Below are 20,426 nucleotides of genomic sequence, written 5' to 3'. Positions count from 1 at the left end.
TCTTTAATTGTTGTAGTTGTGGTCTTCAGTCCTGAGACTGGTTTGATGCAGCTCTCCATGCTACTCTATCCTGTGCAAGCCTCTTCATCTCCCAGTACCTACTGCAGCCTACATCCTTCTGAGTCTGCTTAGTGTATTCATCTCTTGGTCTCCCTCTACGATTTTTACCCTCCACGCTGCCCTCCAGTACTAAATTGGTGATCCCTTGATGCCTCAGAACATGTCCTACCAACCGATCCCTTCTTCATGATCTTTAGTATAAATTATAAAGTGGCTGGTACTTATACAAATGGTTGAGATTCCTTAAGCACACAAGTTTGAAATGTAAGACACTTTTGCAATCAGAATAACACTTCAAACCTGATACACAAATATCTTTGATACATGGTAATATTCCATTGTTTGTGCAGCTATGGAATAAAAGTTGGAACTTTTCAAACTACTGATTTGAAAAGAAAACATGATGCTTTTGTACCCCACTTTGGAACTCATTGGTGTTATTGTTTTGACAGAAAATAATTACTTATGAAAATTGTGTAACTTCTTAAGATAAAAGGTAAAGATGAGGTCCCTAGTTATGGTCCTCTCCAAGGTAGTGACTCACTCACAACCATGTCTACATCTACACTGTACAAATGACCGTGAAGTGCATGGCATAGAGGCTGTCCCATTGTACCAGCTATTAGGGTTTCTTCCCATTCATGTATGGAGTGTGGAAAAATGATTTTTTAATGCCTCTGTCCATGCCTTAATTAGTCCAATCTTATCCTCAGGATCCCTACGTGAGCGGCACATAGAGGGTTGTAGTATATTCATTTAAAGCTGGTTCTTGAAACTTTAGTAATAGACTTTCTCAGGATAGCTTATGTCTATCTTCAAGAGTCTGCCAGTTCAGTTCATTCAGTATCTCTGTGACACTCTTCCAAGGCTCAAACAAACCTGTGTCTATTCGTGCTGCCCTTCTCTGTATATGTTCAATATTCCCTGTTAGTTCTGTTTGGTATGGGTCCTGTACAACTAGGCACTATAACACCAAATGTTCTTCATTTCAAAGTATCTTTCACTAAGAAATGAAATCAAGTCATTGACTTGTGTGCTGTAGTTTATAGTTATGCAAATATTTATTGTTAAGTGAATATTTGTTTAAATTTTAAAATACTTCAAAAATATGCTATGTATATTTTTTTCAAAATTGCTGTTGCAATGCTCTGAATGGAAGAGGAGTGCAATTCTGGCTGGGGTAATGTTTATAACTGTGTAAAGATGTTTTTGCGAGGAGCTAAATAGTGACAAGGTTATTGTTAAAATTTAAAAGATGTGTCAGAAGAAATTTAGTTTGAAAACTTACGGAGTGTGTGGAAAGTGCTGAGATGCTGATATTTATGTTAGAGTGATGTATATTATTTTTGATGTGGTTTCTGTAGTTCAGTATTCTACTGATTAGATGGAGCTTGATTTATATTTTTAATCTTCTTATTGTTATTGGGTAACCAGTGTCTCATGAATAGTTGCACAGCAATTGTCACACCACAATTAAGTTTCAGTGCTTGTGGTCAAACTACAAAAATTGAATTGCAACATTTTGGTGATGATGTATTCACAGCACTCATCCATTCTCAGTGTTATAATATTATTAACTCTTGCTCCACCACAGGTTTTGTAATTTCTTTGTAACCACAATATGTCACATAGTGGCTTTAAGAAAAATGACGACGTTGGATAAGCTTGAATGTTGTGACACTGACATAAGCAGAGTATTGGAATACAGCTTTTATAATCGTCTCCTTCTTCTTCTTCTTCTTCTTCTTCTTTTCTGGAAAGCTTACCTGTCTGGTGTGGGGTCCATTTCATAAGGATTTGACAAATTTTATTTCATTAAACTTTGTGGCCAGATGTTTTTCCTGATATCACAGTCGTCATGGTAATCTAAGGGAAGAAATTCATGTGCAGCATCTGCCTGTGAGTGATATAAACATTGTTCTGTGTGTTATCATGTTTTAACTGGTTGTGTATCATATTCTCTGAGGCAGAATTTGGAGAGCAGCTCAGCATTTGCCTAAACATGGATGGGAAACCATCTAGAAACCACACTCAGACTGAGTGGAGTACCAGCCTCTAGTGTGAATTTGTTCATGGTTTGGCTGACCACTGTGACTTGCATGCTAGGACACTGTGTGTTTGCTGTACAGGCAGGTGCAGGACAGTGTTTATTATGAAACCACAAAACTGAAAATTTAATTAACATGGAACTTTTTCTGTAGCAATTCAGTTTATTCATGACATACGAGGGTTGTTCCGAAATAAATGCCTCCTATTTTGATTAATGGAAACTACAGGAGATACATAAATCACAACAGCACAGCTAAATAGAGCAATATTTCAGCTACAGATTTGTCATCTTTCCACATAGTCACCACCAGTCATTATCCACTTTTGCCAATGATGAACCAGAGCTTGCATACCATGCTTGTAAAAATCAGAACCAGCTGAGGCTAACCACTTCCTTACAGCTTTGTCAACAGCATCTGAGTCTTTAAAATGTTTACCATGTAGTCCATCTTTCAGAGATAGAAGACTGAAAATCATGACTGTATGGCGGACGTGGTGAAACAGCCCATCTGAATTTTGCAATGAGTTTTGTGGTCACAGAACTGGTGTAGGGCCTGGAATTATCATGTTGCAGGTGAAAGTTGGCCTCCTTCTCTGGCCTTACCCTGGAAATTCAAGCTTTCAGCTTAGTCAGTGTCATCTCATAGCTTGCTGAATTGACAATTTCTCCAGGCTCCAGGACATCCAAAAGAACCATACCCTGGCTATCCCAGAAGACTGTACACACCACTTGACTATTGAATTTCTTCTTTGATGGAGAATACACATGCCGTCATTCCATGGACTGTCTTTTGGATTCCGGCTCATAGTGGTGACACCATGTCTCATCTCTGGTGACGGTGCTATCCAGAAAATTGTCAGTTTCAGCTTCATTTTGGTCCAGCAGATCTCAACAAGTTCCATTTGATGAGAAGCTTTAAATCAATAAGTGGAATCCATATCAGCATCATTCATGCACCTGTACAATTATCATGTCTCAAGTTTTGATGCTGAAGCTGAGAGCTTATGTTCTTTATTTAGTGCTGCTTCCTGTTTTTTGTTGGTAAGCTGATTTTCATGAAACCTCCATTTCCTAAACATAGTTTTTCCACCACCCATTATGCATAAATCTTGACTTCCACGTAAACGTTTCTGAATCAAACCTTCCACCTACTAATATGTGTTACTATTGTCAAAATGTAAATAAACCACATGCAAGAAAGTTTACAGACAAAGATATAGAAGTCAGCCAGAGATATAGATGTCAGCCAAAGATATTGAAAAAAAATAGCCTTCACACTGGCAAAAATTCTGATGAAGCAAATGTCGGAAAAGGTGGGAGCGGCCGCCAGTGCAGAGTTTAACAATTTAAAGGCATTTCTAAAGCTGCTGTTGTGATAAAATGCACACACAACATGGATTAAACTGTGTAGATCAAGAAAATAATATTTTTGAAAACTCGATTTTTTGGACAAAAATCTGTTACATCCCCCCTTAACCATTGCAATACCAGTTTTTATGGAGCAGGGGGTGTACTTTGTGCTCACCTTTTGAAAATACTGTAATCTAGTCAGGTGCTGTATATTAAAATTTTGAAAAAAATATTTCTTGCTTTTAATGAAATCTTATACCAGAATCCCTAAATGTTTTGAATTTTTTATTTAAACTTAACCCACAATTTCACTTTGAATGTCATATTCAAAATCTTCATGTTCAGGATGCTCATTGACATGCATATGCCTTTAAAAAGTATGTTCTGAGTAAAAGTCAACAATACTTAACAAAATTAATATTTAAAGAAATTTTTTCTGGTGGTCATGAAGTACTGCCACCCCCTCCCCCTCCAATGCCCCAACACCACATGCTCTTGGTAGTACACATTACTGAAAATGCACTGGTATTGCTAAGAGTCTGCTAAAGATGTTATCAAGTTCTGGACAGTACTGTCATCGATACCTCTTTAAAAAGTATGATGTTAATATAAGTCAACTACAATTAACAAATTGTGCTTTTTAAAATTTTTTTTTAGAGTGGGAGTGAAGTACTCTCACCCCCATCCAATAATACATATTATTAAAAATATGTTACAACAGTTGGATTATAATTGTAATATTCTTCATTTGTGTCCACCTATCTGACTCCCAAATGGTGTGGCTTCTCAAATTATTAGCAGTCACATACACTTCAGCAGTTTAACTAAATCCAGATATTTACAGAATTTCTGAGCTGTGTTCATATTATCCTGATATTTGTTGTTATTACACTTGCCAGTTTATGATTACACAATATGGTGAATCTCCAATGATTGTATTTGCACTTCAGGTAGTAAATATCCTCCTTGAACGTGGAGCTGCTGTGGACCACCAGGACAAAGATGGAATGACCCCACTGCTGGTTGCTGCCTTTGAAGGTCACAGGTATATAATGCATTATTTGTCATAGAATTTGTTTACTTTGTATAAACAAAAAATAAAAACTTAAGGAACAGTACTAATTACTCATATAATAAAATCAGTTGAATCAGCTTTCTTTTTATTTGGCATAACTTTTGGTCAAATGCTTCAGCAGAGTGAAAACAAAGACTCCCTGTAAACTGTACAATGGATTTTTATCCAGATTTTCATAGCCAGACAAATAGTTGGAAGCAGACATACATGGTATCAAAATGACCAGTGTGAGGTCTAGCAATGGTTCTTTGCTTATGATTTTAAATATTTAAATAATACGTGCATCCATTTGCACTTGATTATTGTATTGAAGCTTTGGTTGCCCTGTCAGTTCTTACCCTCCACACTTCTGTCCATTACCAAACTGATGATTATTGATGTCTCGGGATATATCCTATGAACAGACCTTCTTTTAATTGTTTAATTGTGCTATAAATATTTTTTCCCTCTGGTTCAATTCAGTACCCCGTAATTAGCCATTCAATGCACCCATCAACCGTGTGTTACTCTTTTCTCCACTAATCCTTCACATTCATGTGCTTAAGAGTCTTATAATTGCAGGCTGGTTTCTTTAAAAGTTGTAGATACTCTTTTGCTTAATTTACAATTATTATATTTTTGTGCTCAATTGAAAATTCGTATTAATGACTCAAATATTGTGCTTCTCAAGGAACAATATTTCTTTTGATGCTCCAGTTGCAGTGGATGTCATTGCCGTAGATGTGTAATGCATCTCTGAATAACTGAGACAACTGAACCATTCTAAAAACATCTTTATGTTGCCAGGGATGTTTGTGAATTACTTCTGGAGTATGAGGCTGATGTTGACCACGCAGATCGAGCAGGTCGCACTCCACTGTGGGCTGCGTCATCGATGGGGCATTCATCGGTAGTGGAGCTGCTTCTGTTCTGGGGCTGTTATGTTGATAGCATTGATCCCGAAGGGCGTACTGTGCTGAGTGTTGCTGCTGCACAAGGTGGCACCGATGTTGTCCGGCAGCTGCTCGACAGGGGTTTGTAATCCAAGTTTCAGTTTTAGTTTATTATTTATTTATTTATTTAACCTGGCAAGACTAGGTCTACCTCCTCATGCATTTAACCAGGTGTTCTATATAAATATTACATTACAAGTGTGTTATGAGTTACATTTACTATGACATAGAGGTGTGTGTGTGTGTGTGTGTGTGTGTGTGTGAGAGAGAGAGAGAGAGAGAGAGAGAGAGAGAAAGTAGGTGGGGGAAAATCAAGTGGTGTTACTGAAGACTGGGAGAAGATGGAAGCATTTGCTTTACTGTGTGGCAGGCCATTTACATTGATTTTTTGAGAAACATGTAAAGATTGGCAGAAGCAAGTGCTTCGGCTTCTTAAAAGCAACATGGCATTGAATTGTGCACATTGTGTAGGCTTGCTTGTTCTGGAGGCTGACAACAGCAACAGAGAAGCTGTTTGTAAATGTTTTTGTTTTATAGATGGGCACATGTAGGATACTAGGTAAGGGAGACCTGGTATTTCATTTATTATGAGAGGACAAGTATGTGATCTCCGATGTGAGGTGCTAGAATGCATGTGTACTGAGGAGCTGATGGAGCAGACATAGTGTATAATGGTCATATAATGTGTCTGGTTGCAACTATTGTAGCTGAGCATATGAAGCAAAGAGATGGCTGTTGCAGATGTAACATACACAACAATTCACATTTAGTTCTAGAGTTTTCACTAATCATATGATGTGTTGAATTAAACCACAATAGTGGTTGTTTCATAGTGTGTGTCATAAAACAAGTTTATGTTTGAAATCCTGTGAAATATGTTCTAAATCTTCTGGAGGGCATAGAGGATAACAGAAGTCTTCTAGCATGTGACATCAGTATTTTAGTTTTTGTATACCTATCTGTATTTGGCAACTGGAAAGATGTGAGCATTGATGATACCACCTTCAGCTGGTGCTTTAAAATTCCTTCATTCAGTGTGACTCGTTTTGGCGCTACACTGGACCATCGCCAGGACCTCAATTGGCGATGATTGGATTAAAACCAACTATCCATCCTACCATTACGAGGGATAAAATCAAATCAGTGTCTGCAGTTCAGTTCATGTTTGAAGGGCTCACTACACATGTCAAATAAATAATCTAACTTGTTTATGTGCATAGCAAGCCCTTTATATACGTAGATGCAGAGCCAATTATTACCAACTGAAGGCCTGATGACAGTCAGTGTTGCACCAAAGCCTCATACAGTGAATAAAGGAATTTTAAAAACATGACTGCAGGTGGCACCACCAATCCTCACACAGTATCTTATGTCCATTTGAGGGCAAGTACTGCATTATTTTTTGAAACAGTATTGGGAAACTGTTGAGAAGAATAAGAGGCAGTTGTTCACAGACTTCATGAATTAATTAATTTCTGAGTGGATACTAAAACTACTTAGGAAATTTTTACACATACTTTTAAGTCCTAGGTGTTGTGCACATCTGAACATTGAAGAATATCATCATTCATCTGGATGATGGCAGTACTGATATCGTCAGTTGCAGAGTTCAAACCAATGTTAGGGCTGAGAACAGCTTTATGTTGCAAATTTCTTCTTTTAAAAGTAAAATCTCAGTTTGTAGTGCTTGATGAATTATTTCCAGATTTTTCTGTAGCAAATTGAATTTTTCAACATTACAGGGTTAGATGAACAGCATCGAGATAATTCTGGATGGACTCCATTGCATTATGCAGCATTTGAAGGTCATAAGGATGTGTGTGAAGCTCTCCTGGAGGCAGGAGCGAGGGTGGATGAAGCGGACAATGATGGGAAAGGCCCGCTGCTGCTGGCCGCCCAGGAAGGGCACTCGCTACTAGTGGCGATGCTGCTCTCAGAGCATGCTGCCCCTCCTGACCAGCGTGCACACGATGGGAAAACTGCCCTCAGGTACTGGTCACGTACACTTTGAACTAACGGTGATATAGTGTTGCAAAGTCTTCTTGTCCTAGTTCAACATACAACTAAAAAAGAGGCACAAATCGGTAAAGCAGCTGTTTTGCATGATACTGAAATAAATTGAAATCTTATGTGAGAGCTTTCTTCCTTTATCTCTCTCTGCAGTTGAAGTAGCCTTTCATGGTGAAATGTTGATATCCATCTTCCTTTTTGGTGTGAGTCATACAGTAGCTGGCGAGTGAAACTTTTGTATAGATTTATTGGGTTTATAGTCCTCTGACTACTCTTCCTTGAACCAATAAATGAAGAATAATTAATATAGAACAACAAATCCCTCACAGAAGACTTTGTGTTTATAATTAACAAAACAGATATTGCAAGAGTAATTTAAAACACCATGTGTCTAAAACTAATCATCCAGCATAGCTTTCAGCATTTTGTGCTTTCATCTTCACCAAGAAAAGAAAATAGAACATTTTTTCATGTAAGAGATATGTCTCACTTAAAAACAAGAATTCTTTATTTCCCAACTATTTGTAATATGAAGAGAATAGAACACTACTCACCACATAGAAGTGGTGCTGAGTTTCTGACAAGCACATTGAAAAAGAATGCAAGATATAGTCAGCTTTTGGACTAGGTCTCTCATCAGACATGGAAAACTCATGCTTATTCACACAAGCACAACTCGCACACACATGGCCACTGTTGTCTACGGGTGCTAAGACCCGATCACAGTACAGTTTACTTACTTTCAGTATTTTCTTTTGTAGGATTTGTTTCTCTATACAGAATAGCCATGATTTCTCTACTACCTAGTTTACATGATCCTTTTTCCACACTTACCTCCCCATAATATTTTCATGTAATTTACAGATTTCTCATGGACTGATCTTATTGTAGTGCATTTTAGTGACACCTCTATTGCCTTAACTCATGGTATATGAACATGTAAAATGGGTATGATGACATACAATTTACTATTCAAAGAATTAGAACAGACAGATGTTCATTTGACAGACGAAACTATTGTATGGGTAATGAACAAGATACTGAAGAATGCTCATGAGAACAAATGGTTTCAATGTATCATTCATCTGTGTACTACTGTCATGCTGCTTATGTTCTATTTCAGAAAGAGATAGTGAAGAGTTGGGGATATATGAAGTAGGCTGTACTGATTTTACACATAAATGTCCCTTTTGTTTGTGCTTTGCCGTGGGTATTCCTTGATTTCCAACAAGCATTTGACTTAGTACCACATCAGCCCTTATTATCAAAAGTATGACCATATGGTATATCAAGCAAAATTTTTAACTGGACCCAGGATTTTTTGGTAGAGAGAGCACTGCAAACTATCTTGGATGGAGAGTCATTGACAGATGTAGAAGAAACTTTGGGTATACCCCAAGGAAGATTGTCAGGATCCTTGCTCTTCATGTTGTGTATTAATGATCTTGCAGACAACATTAATAGTAATCTCAGACTTTTTGCACACCATGCAGTGCTCTATAATGAAGTAATGTCTGAAAGAAGCTGTGCAAACATACAGTGAGATCTTGATAATATTGAAAAGTAGTGCAAAGAATGGCAGCTTGCTGTAAATGTTCATGAATGTGAAACTGTGCACTCCACAGAATGGGGGAGAGGAAGGTATCCTATGACTATAATAAAATCATTGAGTTACTGTTGGAATCGGTCAATTCATACAAATGCATTGATGTAACAAGTTGTAGGAATATGATGTGGAATGATTGCATAGTCTTAATCATAGCTAAAACAGTTGGCAGACTGTGATTCATAGGTAGAATACTAGAGAAATGCTATCAGTCTACACAGGAGACTTCAAATAAAAGACTCATGTAGCCCATCCTAGATTATTGTTAAAGTGTGTGGGACCCATACGAGATAGGACTAGTAAGGATTTTGAATGGACACAGCACAAGCAGTCACATGTTTGTTTGATCCATGGGAGAGTGTCACAGAGATGCTGTAAAAACTGAGCTGACAGACAATTGAAGATACACACAGGCTATGTAATGAGAACCTGCTTAGAAAGTTTCTAGAACTGACTTTAAATGATTGATCTACACATTACTTCAATAGGGATCACAAAGTCAAGATTAGACTAATTGCAGCATGCAGAGAGGCATTTAAGCAATCATTCCTTGTGCGATCCATATATGAAGGGAATGGGAGAAAGCCCTAATAATTGGAAAAGTGGGACATGTCCTCTGCCATGCTCTGTGCAGTGTTTTGCAGAGAGTAGGTATAGTTGTCGAGTCTATAACAAGGTTTAAATTGACCTGCGTATCCAATGGAAGCTGTATGTGATAGGTCCTATTGAACAGAAAATGTGATGATACAAAATATTTTTCATCACTTGTTTTAACACAAAAAATTCTTTAAATGCAGTGTGATGACTGACACACTTCATTAAACACTGGCACTGTGGATGATGCTGTGCTATCCTGTTGTCTGAGCACAAAGACTGTCAGATAAACTATTTCTTTTATGACTTATTATTCATGCCAGAGACAAATAAAATGCCTGCAGGTAGTATAGTTACACCATATACACTGTAACATTATAATTTTCTCCTAGGTTAGCAGCAGTGGAAGGTCACAGTGATGTTGTGATTAGCCTTCTGGCCCACGGTGCTGATGTTAATGTATTAGATGCAGACGGACGGAGCACTCTCTATGTTCTTGCTCTGGAGAACAGATTGGCCATGGCAAGGCTGTTATTAGAGGAGGGGAATGCAGATGTTGAAACAAGAGATTCTGAGGTAAATGCCTGTTTGTGATCATATTTTAAATGAACATTATTTCACGAGTTTTTGTAAGTAAATAATTATTGATGGTTGGGTTTTCGTTTCAAACAGGGCCGTACTCCGTTGCACGTAAGTGCATGGCAGGGACATGCAGAAATGGTGGCACTACTGCTGACTGTTGGAGGTGCAGACGTTGATGCCACAGACAATGAGAACCGTACAGCACTGCACTCGGCTTCATGGCAGGGACATGCGGCCATTGTGCAGCTGCTTCTGGAACATGGGGCAAGACCTGACCACACGTGTAATCAGGGGGCCACTGCACTGGGTAAGCTGATGTAATTATGCTTAAGCACTCTTCTGGAAGCACTCAAATAAACTAGTCATATTTATAAACTTTGGTGTTAAACCTTTCCCACTGTATGGGAAGTATACTTCCCAATGACATAATGATTTTTCTGTGTTCTTGGTAAACATTACCAGTTCTGATATCATCTAATATGTGGCATAAGCTTTCAGAACTTGCAGAAAATGTATTCATTGATACTAAATATGCAATATATCTTTAAAAGAATAAACTGTCTTCACACTTATCCAAAGGGTTATCAGTTTCAGTACAGAGATGGGATTGTTCTCATGTAGTGAAAGGACAGAAAACATGTGGCCATAGTCACAATATAGGACAGTCCCAAAGACAACTCAACACTAATTAGGAAAATGAACACGAACTAAAAGGATACTAAGCTTACCACCTATTGTCACATACAGTGAGATCATGAAAGCTGCTGATAACTTTGATCACCTACGAGAATGAGAATGATGTGTGCAGTCAGCATACTCTCAAATGCTGGAATTATTTCCTAATTGACATGACAGTTACTGATGCTTCAGTGCTTTAAGTAGAGAATATCAAGACAATCATCACTTGAGCTTTCTGCTGGGACTTGTGGGACAGTTGATGGGTGGCTTCTTATCTCGGAAATGGAATGGGAGACCACCGGGCTTTCTTAATAAAAAGACATCACTACCAGAGGATGTATGACTTGTCAAAGTATGGGATCAGATGCCTGTTTTGGGACAGATGTGCAGGCTTACAGGTGGTGTTATTTTTCAGTCAAAGTGAGAAAAACGAAGAACCAGAAATATTGGGCTTTTCATTGAACAGTATTTCTGTAAATTTCAGGGAATATATTTTTCTTATCTTAAATTTGATTTGAAAAAAAGTAGAAACAAACATTTCTAAAATCAGTGAATTTCATATGTATGAAGATACCATACCTCAGTGTGATTAGGAAAAAATTACCCTGAAACAAATTAAATTATTTGTAAACAGCTTACTTTAAATTTTGGTGCAGTTATATTTGTTGTATTATTAAAGGTGTTTTATATGTTTATCAACTAATTTCATTGCCTTCCTATATTTGCAAACTAAACCTGTATCATACCTATCCACAAAATTGCAGGTATAGCTGCTCAGGAGGGACACGAAGGCTGTGTCCGTGCACTCCTAGAGCATGGTGCAGATCCTAATCACTCTGATCGCTGTGGCCGCAACGCTCTACGCGTCGCTGCCAAGAGCGGTCACGAGGGTGTTGTGAGGCTCCTCGAGGAGTTTTCTCTTTCGCACAGGACATCACAAGCCAGAAGTACTAGTGGAGGTAAAAGGCCTTTTGGGAAAAAAATGTGTGCTCTCCCCAGTGCCTCTACTCCTCTTCCTCCTCCCTGTCTATTCACTCCTGTGTTCATCTCCCTCACTCTCTATCTGTAGTTCCACAATCTCATAACATTATCAGAAAAAGCGTCAAGGTTAACTATGTGCAAAAAATGTGTGTATTCAACAATAATATTTCGTTTTGCTAATGAATATAACTGCGTAACATTTGATGCTAGCTTGCTAGTCTTAGTACACTGATCTGAATTGCCTATCCAGAAATTACCATTATATGCACTTGAAGAAGGCAGTGATAAAATGCATTAACACCTCACACAGTATCCCATTTTTATTCCAGCCATGAAATGAATAGATACCTTACTGTAATTTCGTATTATTATTCTTGTATCTTCTTCAGACATCGTCATATTGAATCTCACATCTCTCTGCTTACTCAATATTTGATTTCATTTACTGTTATTATCACATTCTGGAATATTTAAACAGTAAAAAATCTACCTGATTTCCTTGTTGAATGAAATCAAATCATCCATCTTGAATGAAAAATTAAATAATTATCCTGTGATTGATTGCACTTCTTCTCCAAATTTGTATACAAGTAGATCACATAGTTTTCCTCAGTCATGTAAGAGTTATTTTGTTCATTATTTTAATCTTTTGTCTATCATGGACAGTTTCCTTACATGCCAAAGAATTATGAGAAATTTTATTATTATGTTCGTCTAGAATAATCATCTTTTAACAGTAGCTGAGTGAAATGAAAAATAATTATATTAGCTGTGGAGAGTAAGCATTGAGAACATAATACTCAGATTCAAATTATTTGTTATTAGACCCTTCACTCATTGTAACTGTTTTCCTCTCATTAGAACTCACAGGTTCACATGCCAATAAGTGATTGTTTACTTGTACAGGCAGGTAATGTGGTGTACAAAATACACACGTTCTGTCACCAGTGTTGTATCCTGAGGTGACAGAAGTCATGGGATAGCGATATGCACATATACAGATGGCAGTAGTATCACATACACATGGTTTAAGAGGGCAGTGCATTGGCAGAACTGTCATTTGTACTCAGGTGATTCATGTGAAAAGGTTTTGGATGTGATTATGGCTGCACAATGGGAATTAACAAATTTTGAATGTGGAATGGTAGTTGGATCTAGATGCATGGGATATTCCAGTTTGGATATTGGTAGGGAATTAAATAATCTGAGATCCAGTGTCAAGAATGTTCTGAGAATACCACATTTCATGCATTACCTCTAATCATGGACAATGTAGTGGCTGAGAGCCTGCACTTAATGACCAAGAGCTGTGACATTTGTGTAGAGTTATCGGTGCTAACAGACAAGCAGTACTGTGTGATGTAATAGCAAAAATCAATGTGGGATGTAAGACGAATGTGTCTGTTAAGCTAGTGCAGGAAAATTTGGTGTTAACAAGTTATGGCAGCAGACGACCAATGCGAGTGCCTTTGCTAACGACACATCATCATCTGCAGCACCTGTCCTATGTTCATGACTACATCAGTTGGACCTGAGAGGGTTGGGAAACCATGATCTGGTCACACAAGTCACAATTTCAGATGGTAAGAGCTGATGACAGGGTTCGAGTGTGGCGCAGACCTCACGAAGCCATCAACCCAAGTTGTCAGTAAGGCACAGTGCAAACTGGTGGTGGCTCCATAATGGTGTGGACTGTGTTTACGTGAATTGGACTAGATCCTATGGTCCAACTGAACAGATCATTGACTAAAACTGGTTATATTTGGCTACTTCGAGACCATTTGCAGCCATCCAATGATGGACTTTTTATGGCTGACAGTGTGCCATGTCACAAGTCTTCGCAGTTGGTTTGGATAACATTGTGGGCAATTTGAGCAAATGATGGCCAACCACATTGCCCAACATGAATCCAAACAAACATTTATGGGACATAATCAAGAGGTCAGTTCATGAACAAAGTCCTGCACCAACACTACTTTCGCAATTATGGGCAGCTGTGGAGGCAGCATTGCTCGATATTTCCGCAGGAGATTTTCAGTTCAGTCCATGCCACGTCGAGCTGCTGCAGTATGCTGTGCAGGAGTTGGTTTGACACAATGTCAGGAGTTATCCCATGACTTTTGTTATCTTTAGTGGTGTAAATACAAAATAAAAGGCATAGTCCCTGGGTTCAGGAATGAAACACAACAGCAAAGGAGGCTGAACAAGGAATTTCACTTAAATTAAGATTGTGTCAATTTGTGTCCAATGTGTGATAATACTTTGAGAGGTAAATGGAAAATGGGAGACCTCTTATATCAGTTTGCAAAGTATTCGTACAAATGGTCACCTTGACATGTGAAAGTAGAATAGTTGTGTGTCTTTACTACCAAGGAAAAATGAGAGAAAAATGTCTATGAAACAGGACTTTCATATCTTGATACATGAGATAAGAGGAAGAATGTTCAGAAACACATAACAAATGTCATTCCACATCATTTAAACAATTATCATCATAATTGTAGAAAACATCCATTTTTATGTAAGTTTTTACCATATTGCATGAATCTTAACCATTTGGAAATGGTGAACTGTCATTAGGTCTTGATTTTACACACAAACTGAATTCAGACCACAAAATGTTTATGGAAGAAGTAAACACAGCTGCATGGTGATACATATTTTTATGAGAAATAAAATATACTAATTTTGAGTATATGATTTGGATTTTATGTAATGTACAACACATTGTGAGACTGTTGTCAGGTTGGAGAAAAAAGGAGGTGACTTAAGTTTGTGACTCAATAGTGACCATGATGAACAGTTTAGCAGTCACTGCTACATATTGCTGACCTTCATTTTCTTAAATAATTGCACATTTTGAAGTTATGGGTGGGTTGGTACATGAGATTCGTCAGTCTCCTGTTGTCTTGTTGGCCCTTATGAACAGTGTCAACAAAGGACGTATGTTCGCCTCACACCATACCTCTGGTGATGCAAACATAGATGTGGGAGACACACAGCTTTACATAACAGCACGCGTATCACCCACAGCCATGAAGCACAGTAGTGGTATGTGGCAAATGTGAATTAACAAGTAGTTTCTATCAGAGTATGATGATTTTTCAGTGTAGGTTCCATCTTCAAGAAACTACTTAAGTAGACAATGAGGTTACTATCTTTGTTAATGTGGCAGGTGGCAGCAGCAGTGCAACCTCGCTGACTTCGGGTTCGACAGCAGAGACGAAACCTTCCTCAGCGGTGCTGTGCCCTCCGGGGCCAGGGCCTTGCCGAAGTTGCTCACCTGTCGAGTCTCCGGACTCTGGCAAGCGGCGCTCCTTTGTGTCACTTGGTAACAACTCCAGCAACAGCAAGTCCAGCAGCAACTTCACTGGCTCCACAAAGAGCTCACAGAGATCCCAGGAACCCGGCACTGCTGGTGGTACGAGCACTGCTAGTACAGCTCTAGGAGCCCCGTCTACACCAATGCAGCATCCTCAACATCAGGTAATTGTGTAGCCACTAGTACAGTGAACTAGTTTCCTGGATAATGAGCCATTACCATTTAAATTATATTATTGTGACAGTAATATTTGCAGGATAGTTCTAATCTCAGTACAGATCAAAAGCTTGTATTTTACTTCTGCAATCTTTAGATTATAGCACTGTCTTTGAATGCATTTTGTTCTGGATGGTGGATTACAACCACAAACTGTGATGAACCACTATACCTGCAGTTGATTTTAATGCAGTGTGGGGAAGTACTGGGTAGAATACAAATAATGGAAGGGTAAATATAACCCTCATGTAGATGAAGTGTCAAACACTCAACAGGCACAAGTAGGCTCAAAAGCATGGCTCCAATATCCAAGCTAACAACATTATCCTGGGACTGCAGCCTAACTTGTGTGAATGGTTCTCAGATGGAGTGGGACCTTAGGATTAAGGACATGGGGAGGAGGTGGAAGGGGTGTGATAAGAGTGGCTAATGACTGGAAGCGAGAGGCAGCAAGAGAATGTTTTAGGAATGTGGCAGTGGTGAGCTGAGTCTGGTGCAGGCACAAGGAGTTGTGTGTGGCACACAGTGATATGTAGGATTGGAGTGGAAGAGCTGTGTGGGTGATGATACATAGAGCACAGGAAAAGAGAGAGGGGTAAGTATAAGTGTAGATTAATGATGTGATGTGACAGGAATGGAAATGGAAGTGGGACAAGCATTAGCAGAATTCACATGAGGAGGATTGAGTAACCAAAAGATATATCCTAAAGAAAATGCCCTTTTACGCACATGGAATGGAGAAAAATATTGAAGCACCAAAGATGCACAAAACATGACCATGATTAATAAAATTTAGGGAATGTGTTGGCATTTAATACAGCTTTCAGTCATCTCGAAATGGATAAATTCATGTGTTGTATGGTTTTTAAGGAAATCTTATACCCTTCTTCCTGCAAGACAGTGGCAGTTCACTTAAGGACGATGGAGGTGGATGGCAATTGTGCACCTTTCTCTCCGAAGTATAAACCACAAAGGCTGAATAACATTGAGATCTGGTGAGTCTGGTTGCTGGGGGAGATGCAACAATTCCTCCTCATGCACACAAGAAAACAGAGTGAGCTGTCTGAAATGGGGCCCTGCTGTCTTGGAATACAGCATCACTGTTTCAGAATGAACATTGTACCATAGGATGGACCTGATCAACCAAAATGGTTGCATAATCCAGTAATGTATTTTGCACAGTATCAATGGGATCATAGAATACTGTGATACCACTACCCATATCTTCACCAAGCCCCTGCCATGTTTCGCTCTTGGGGTGCAAACTCAGTCAGAAGCTGGAAACAGTGTGAAACAAGAATTGTCTGACCAAATGACATTCTTCCATTGCTCCATACCCCAGTTTTTATGATTTCGGCTGCGCATTTTCCTTTTACAGGCATTTGCGTCTCACATGAGCTATTTTGGAGTTTCAGCTCATCTTGCATTTCTCTGTTTATGAAACTTCCTTCATGTTGTTTTAGTGCTGACAGGCTTCATGAATGTGACATTCAGTTATGCAATGACTTTTCAAGCTCTCGTTCCCTTATTTTTTGTCACAATCCTCTTCAGTGACTATCTGTAATGATCACCCAATACACACTTTTGTCCATGTTGTGAATTCCCAGATGATGTTTTTCTGCTTTTCCTGTATGTAGTATAGCTAACACCCTTGCCACAGTGGTAACATCAGTCCATGCCAGATCACCAAAGTTAAGTGATGTTGCGCCTGGCTAGCACTTGAATGGGCGACAGTGTGGTCTGCCGAGCACTGTTGGCAAGCGGAGTGCACTCCGCCCTTGTGAGGCAAATTGAGGAGCTGCTGGATTGAGAAGTAGTGATTCTGGTCATGAAAACTGACAGTGGCGGGGAGAGCGGTGTGATAACCACATACCCCTCCTCATCCGCATCCAGTGGTCAATAGGCTGAGGATAACACGGCAGTTGGTCTGTACCACTGAGCCATCCAAGGCTTCTTTGGACAGAGTTTAGTTTTAGTTCGGTATGTGGTATAAATTTTCAATGTGGTGCCTGTTGAAACACCAAACACTTCAGCTACCATTGTTATAGAAGCACCAACAACTTGCCCACATTTGAAATCACTTAACTCCAGCACAATGCACTCACAACTACACATAACATTCTTCTGAACATAACTGACAGTTGTAACTTATTGAGGATACTGCACAGGTGCCGTTCATGGTCAAATACAACTGCACAACCAGCAGGCTTGGTTAGCATCTGCATTCATGTTGAAACATGCATTTTCACTGTGTTTACACATTTTTGTCCAACCACCATATTTCAGAGATACGGGTATTGGATATGGAGGATCCAGATGGTCTAGGTGGTGGTGCAACCAATGAATTCATTCTTGTTGTGCTTATCTGTGTTTATCCCACAGTTTGGTATTGGACATTCATTTGAAGGACAGCTGGTTGGTGGTCATGCCTGTGTAAAAAGCTGTGTAAAAGTTTCAGCACAATTGGTGTATAACATGACAGCTTTTACAGACAGTCATTCCTCTCATAGTTTAGGACGTGCCTGAGATGCGACTGGAAGAGGATTTCCTGTTGGGGAGGGGGAAGGGTTGAACAGGACAGGTGTAAAAACTAGGTCTTCCACAGGAAAAGGGTTTCGGATGGCTCCACTGGCATTAAGGATGAACCAGGCTATGAAGGCATTAAGGATGAACCAGGCTATTTCATAGCTTTGGTGGACAGCAGAATACAACTTTGAGAGATATGAGAAGTATTATGAGAAGGACGTTCCTCATTTCTAGTAAAGTCCTTGTGAAGGATGTGGTTAAGTTGCTCCAGTCCAGGGAAGTGTTGGGTAATGATGTGTACTTCTTTGCAACTGATTCATTAGGACAGATGGTGGATTAGGCCAAAGTTTGGACATGGCATGGAAGGTATGCTTGCATACTAGTTTGGAGGACTGATTTTCTTAGAAAGAGAAAATGAAAAAGATATAATAGTTACAAGCAAATGAGGCATACTTTCCTAATATGTGTACATATTTTTTACAGTACATAATATTTCAGTGCCAGATTAATAGTCACAGATCATTGTTGCCATTGTGATTCAGTTTAGTTTATGATTGTCATCAAGTCTACTTCTGTGGCAGTTGTGAGAGCAGGGTGGCCAACTGCCTCATGAGAGGCACAGGTTCAGTTCTTGGTAAGGTGCAGAAATTTACCTTGGCGAGACCCAGCCTTGTGAGAATTATTGAGGAGATATGCTTTTTATTGTCTACATCAGCAGTCATGAGAGTAGTTTTGTGAACACCTGTCTTCCCATTACTGCTGTTCATAGACACACTAGGCAGAATGTGACTTGGTGTTGGGTGGCTGATAGCCCATTATATTCCGGGACATTAGGACATTAAATTTTAATTTTTATTTGTGGGGCTTTGACAACCATTTCCTGATACATCTTCTCCCGTTGTTATTTTTGGGGCCTTCTTTGTGCAATGGTTATTTAGTTCTTTTGTTGGCATTTCACCTACAAGAAATGGAAGAGCTAATGACTTGTGCTAGCAAAAGTAAGACTAGCAAGTACACAAGTCAGCCAAAGATCCTGAGACAAGTGCAAGGAGGCAGCACACAGATTTAATTTAAATTTTAGACACTTCTCACATCATTGCACCGTCAAAAGTTTGGCATGAGTCTTATAGCTGCGAAGAGTGTGTACGTAGGTGAATTTGGAGATGCTCTCATGATTGTTGCTTGCCCCCTTTGTGTCCTGTGTGTTATCTTGCAAACAATGGGATAGGCACCTATAGTTCTGGTATGAAAACAAAACGAGAAAAGCAAATTGATAGTCTAATGTAAAGTACTGGAACTTAGAAATGTGAACAAAAAATTTCAAAATTTATAAGAGTATAGAGAGGATACCAAGGAGCAGTCTCTTATGTATCCAATTAGCAATGATTTCATCATTCACTTAGCCACTGTATAACAACTGTAACCTATGCAAAGTACTGCAAACTTTTTTTTCTGAAGATTGGTTCACTGCTGTTCTCCACACTAATCTATCCTGTGCAACTACTGTAGATAGTTACTGCAGCCTCTATCCATATGAACCTACTTACTTTATTCAAGCCTAGGTTTCCCTCTGTCATTTCCACCCTCTCACTTCTCTCCATTACCACATGAACTATTCCTTGATGCTTCATGTCGTCTCCTTTCAGCATTACCCTTCTTTTGAGTCAGTTTGCAATATGGTACTTATAAAAAACAATCCAATCTTCTGACCTTACCTTGTTCCTCATACACAACATATGTTATCAACATTAATAGAATTCTGTGCTGGTGTATAACAGAACGTGAAAATAGTTACAGGGAAGCCCACAAAGAAATAAAAATTCCACAAATACAGTCATTTGTATAACATTAATAACAACATGAACTGCAACAATGTAGATAAAATATTAGTTAGCTGTTAATCTAGCCGTTCATGGTAGTCTAAAATCAGTTGTCAGCTCTGTGTAGAATTATATGTATGAGAGCTGATCAACAAAGACTGAGACTGATTGTTTTCAAAGATGTTTATTACTCCAATACAAAGTTTACATGATATTTTTCAAGGTACTCACCTCCTACTTGAATGCACTTTTTGTAGCAGCTCTGCCAGTCCTCAGACACATTGTGCAGCCAATTTTTGCCTGGTACATGAAAATCTGCTCACTTTTCTTGATCACTGTGTCAGGAATTCTCTAATCGAATGGCCTGAAGCTTTGTCTTTAGCGATGGGAATAAAAAGAAATCACAGGCTGCAAGATCAGGGCCATAAGGTGTATGCAGTCTCAGTTAATGTTGAATTGAGCCAGAAACTATGTGATTCGATTTGTGGTGCGAGACTATGCATTGCTGTGATGAGTCACCACCCCATCTGAGAAAGATCTGATCATTTCCTTGGAATGTACTTACATAATTGTGAGAGTACTGATCAACAACTTCTACAGGGTTATTGCAAATGATTGAAGCGA

The 20,426-nt window shown here is 39.0% G+C and overlaps 1 protein-coding gene across 1 annotated transcript in view; it reads left to right on the top strand.

Moving 5' to 3' along the window:
• The window catches only part of LOC126101455 (ankyrin repeat domain-containing protein 50), a 148,791-nt gene that overhangs the window by 83,228 nt on the left and 45,137 nt on the right, over positions 1-20,426 (top strand). The window contains exons 12-18 of the mRNA XM_049912108.1: positions 4,411-4,505; positions 5,322-5,548; positions 7,210-7,456; positions 10,070-10,253; positions 10,350-10,566; positions 11,702-11,896; positions 15,094-15,404. Of these exons, the coding sequence (XP_049768065.1) occupies positions 4,411-4,505; positions 5,322-5,548; positions 7,210-7,456; positions 10,070-10,253; positions 10,350-10,566; positions 11,702-11,896; positions 15,094-15,404 (1,476 nt within the window). The remainder of the gene's footprint in view (positions 1-4,410; positions 4,506-5,321; positions 5,549-7,209; positions 7,457-10,069; positions 10,254-10,349; positions 10,567-11,701; positions 11,897-15,093; positions 15,405-20,426) is intronic.

Source organism: Schistocerca cancellata, chromosome 9 (genome assembly GCF_023864275.1).
Source record: "Schistocerca cancellata isolate TAMUIC-IGC-003103 chromosome 9, iqSchCanc2.1, whole genome shotgun sequence".
In the NCBI taxonomy this organism is placed as follows: domain Eukaryota; kingdom Metazoa; phylum Arthropoda; class Insecta; order Orthoptera; family Acrididae; genus Schistocerca; species Schistocerca cancellata.
The sequence above is the reverse complement of the archived record's forward strand: the minus strand, read 5'-3'. Positions and strand labels throughout refer to the sequence as shown.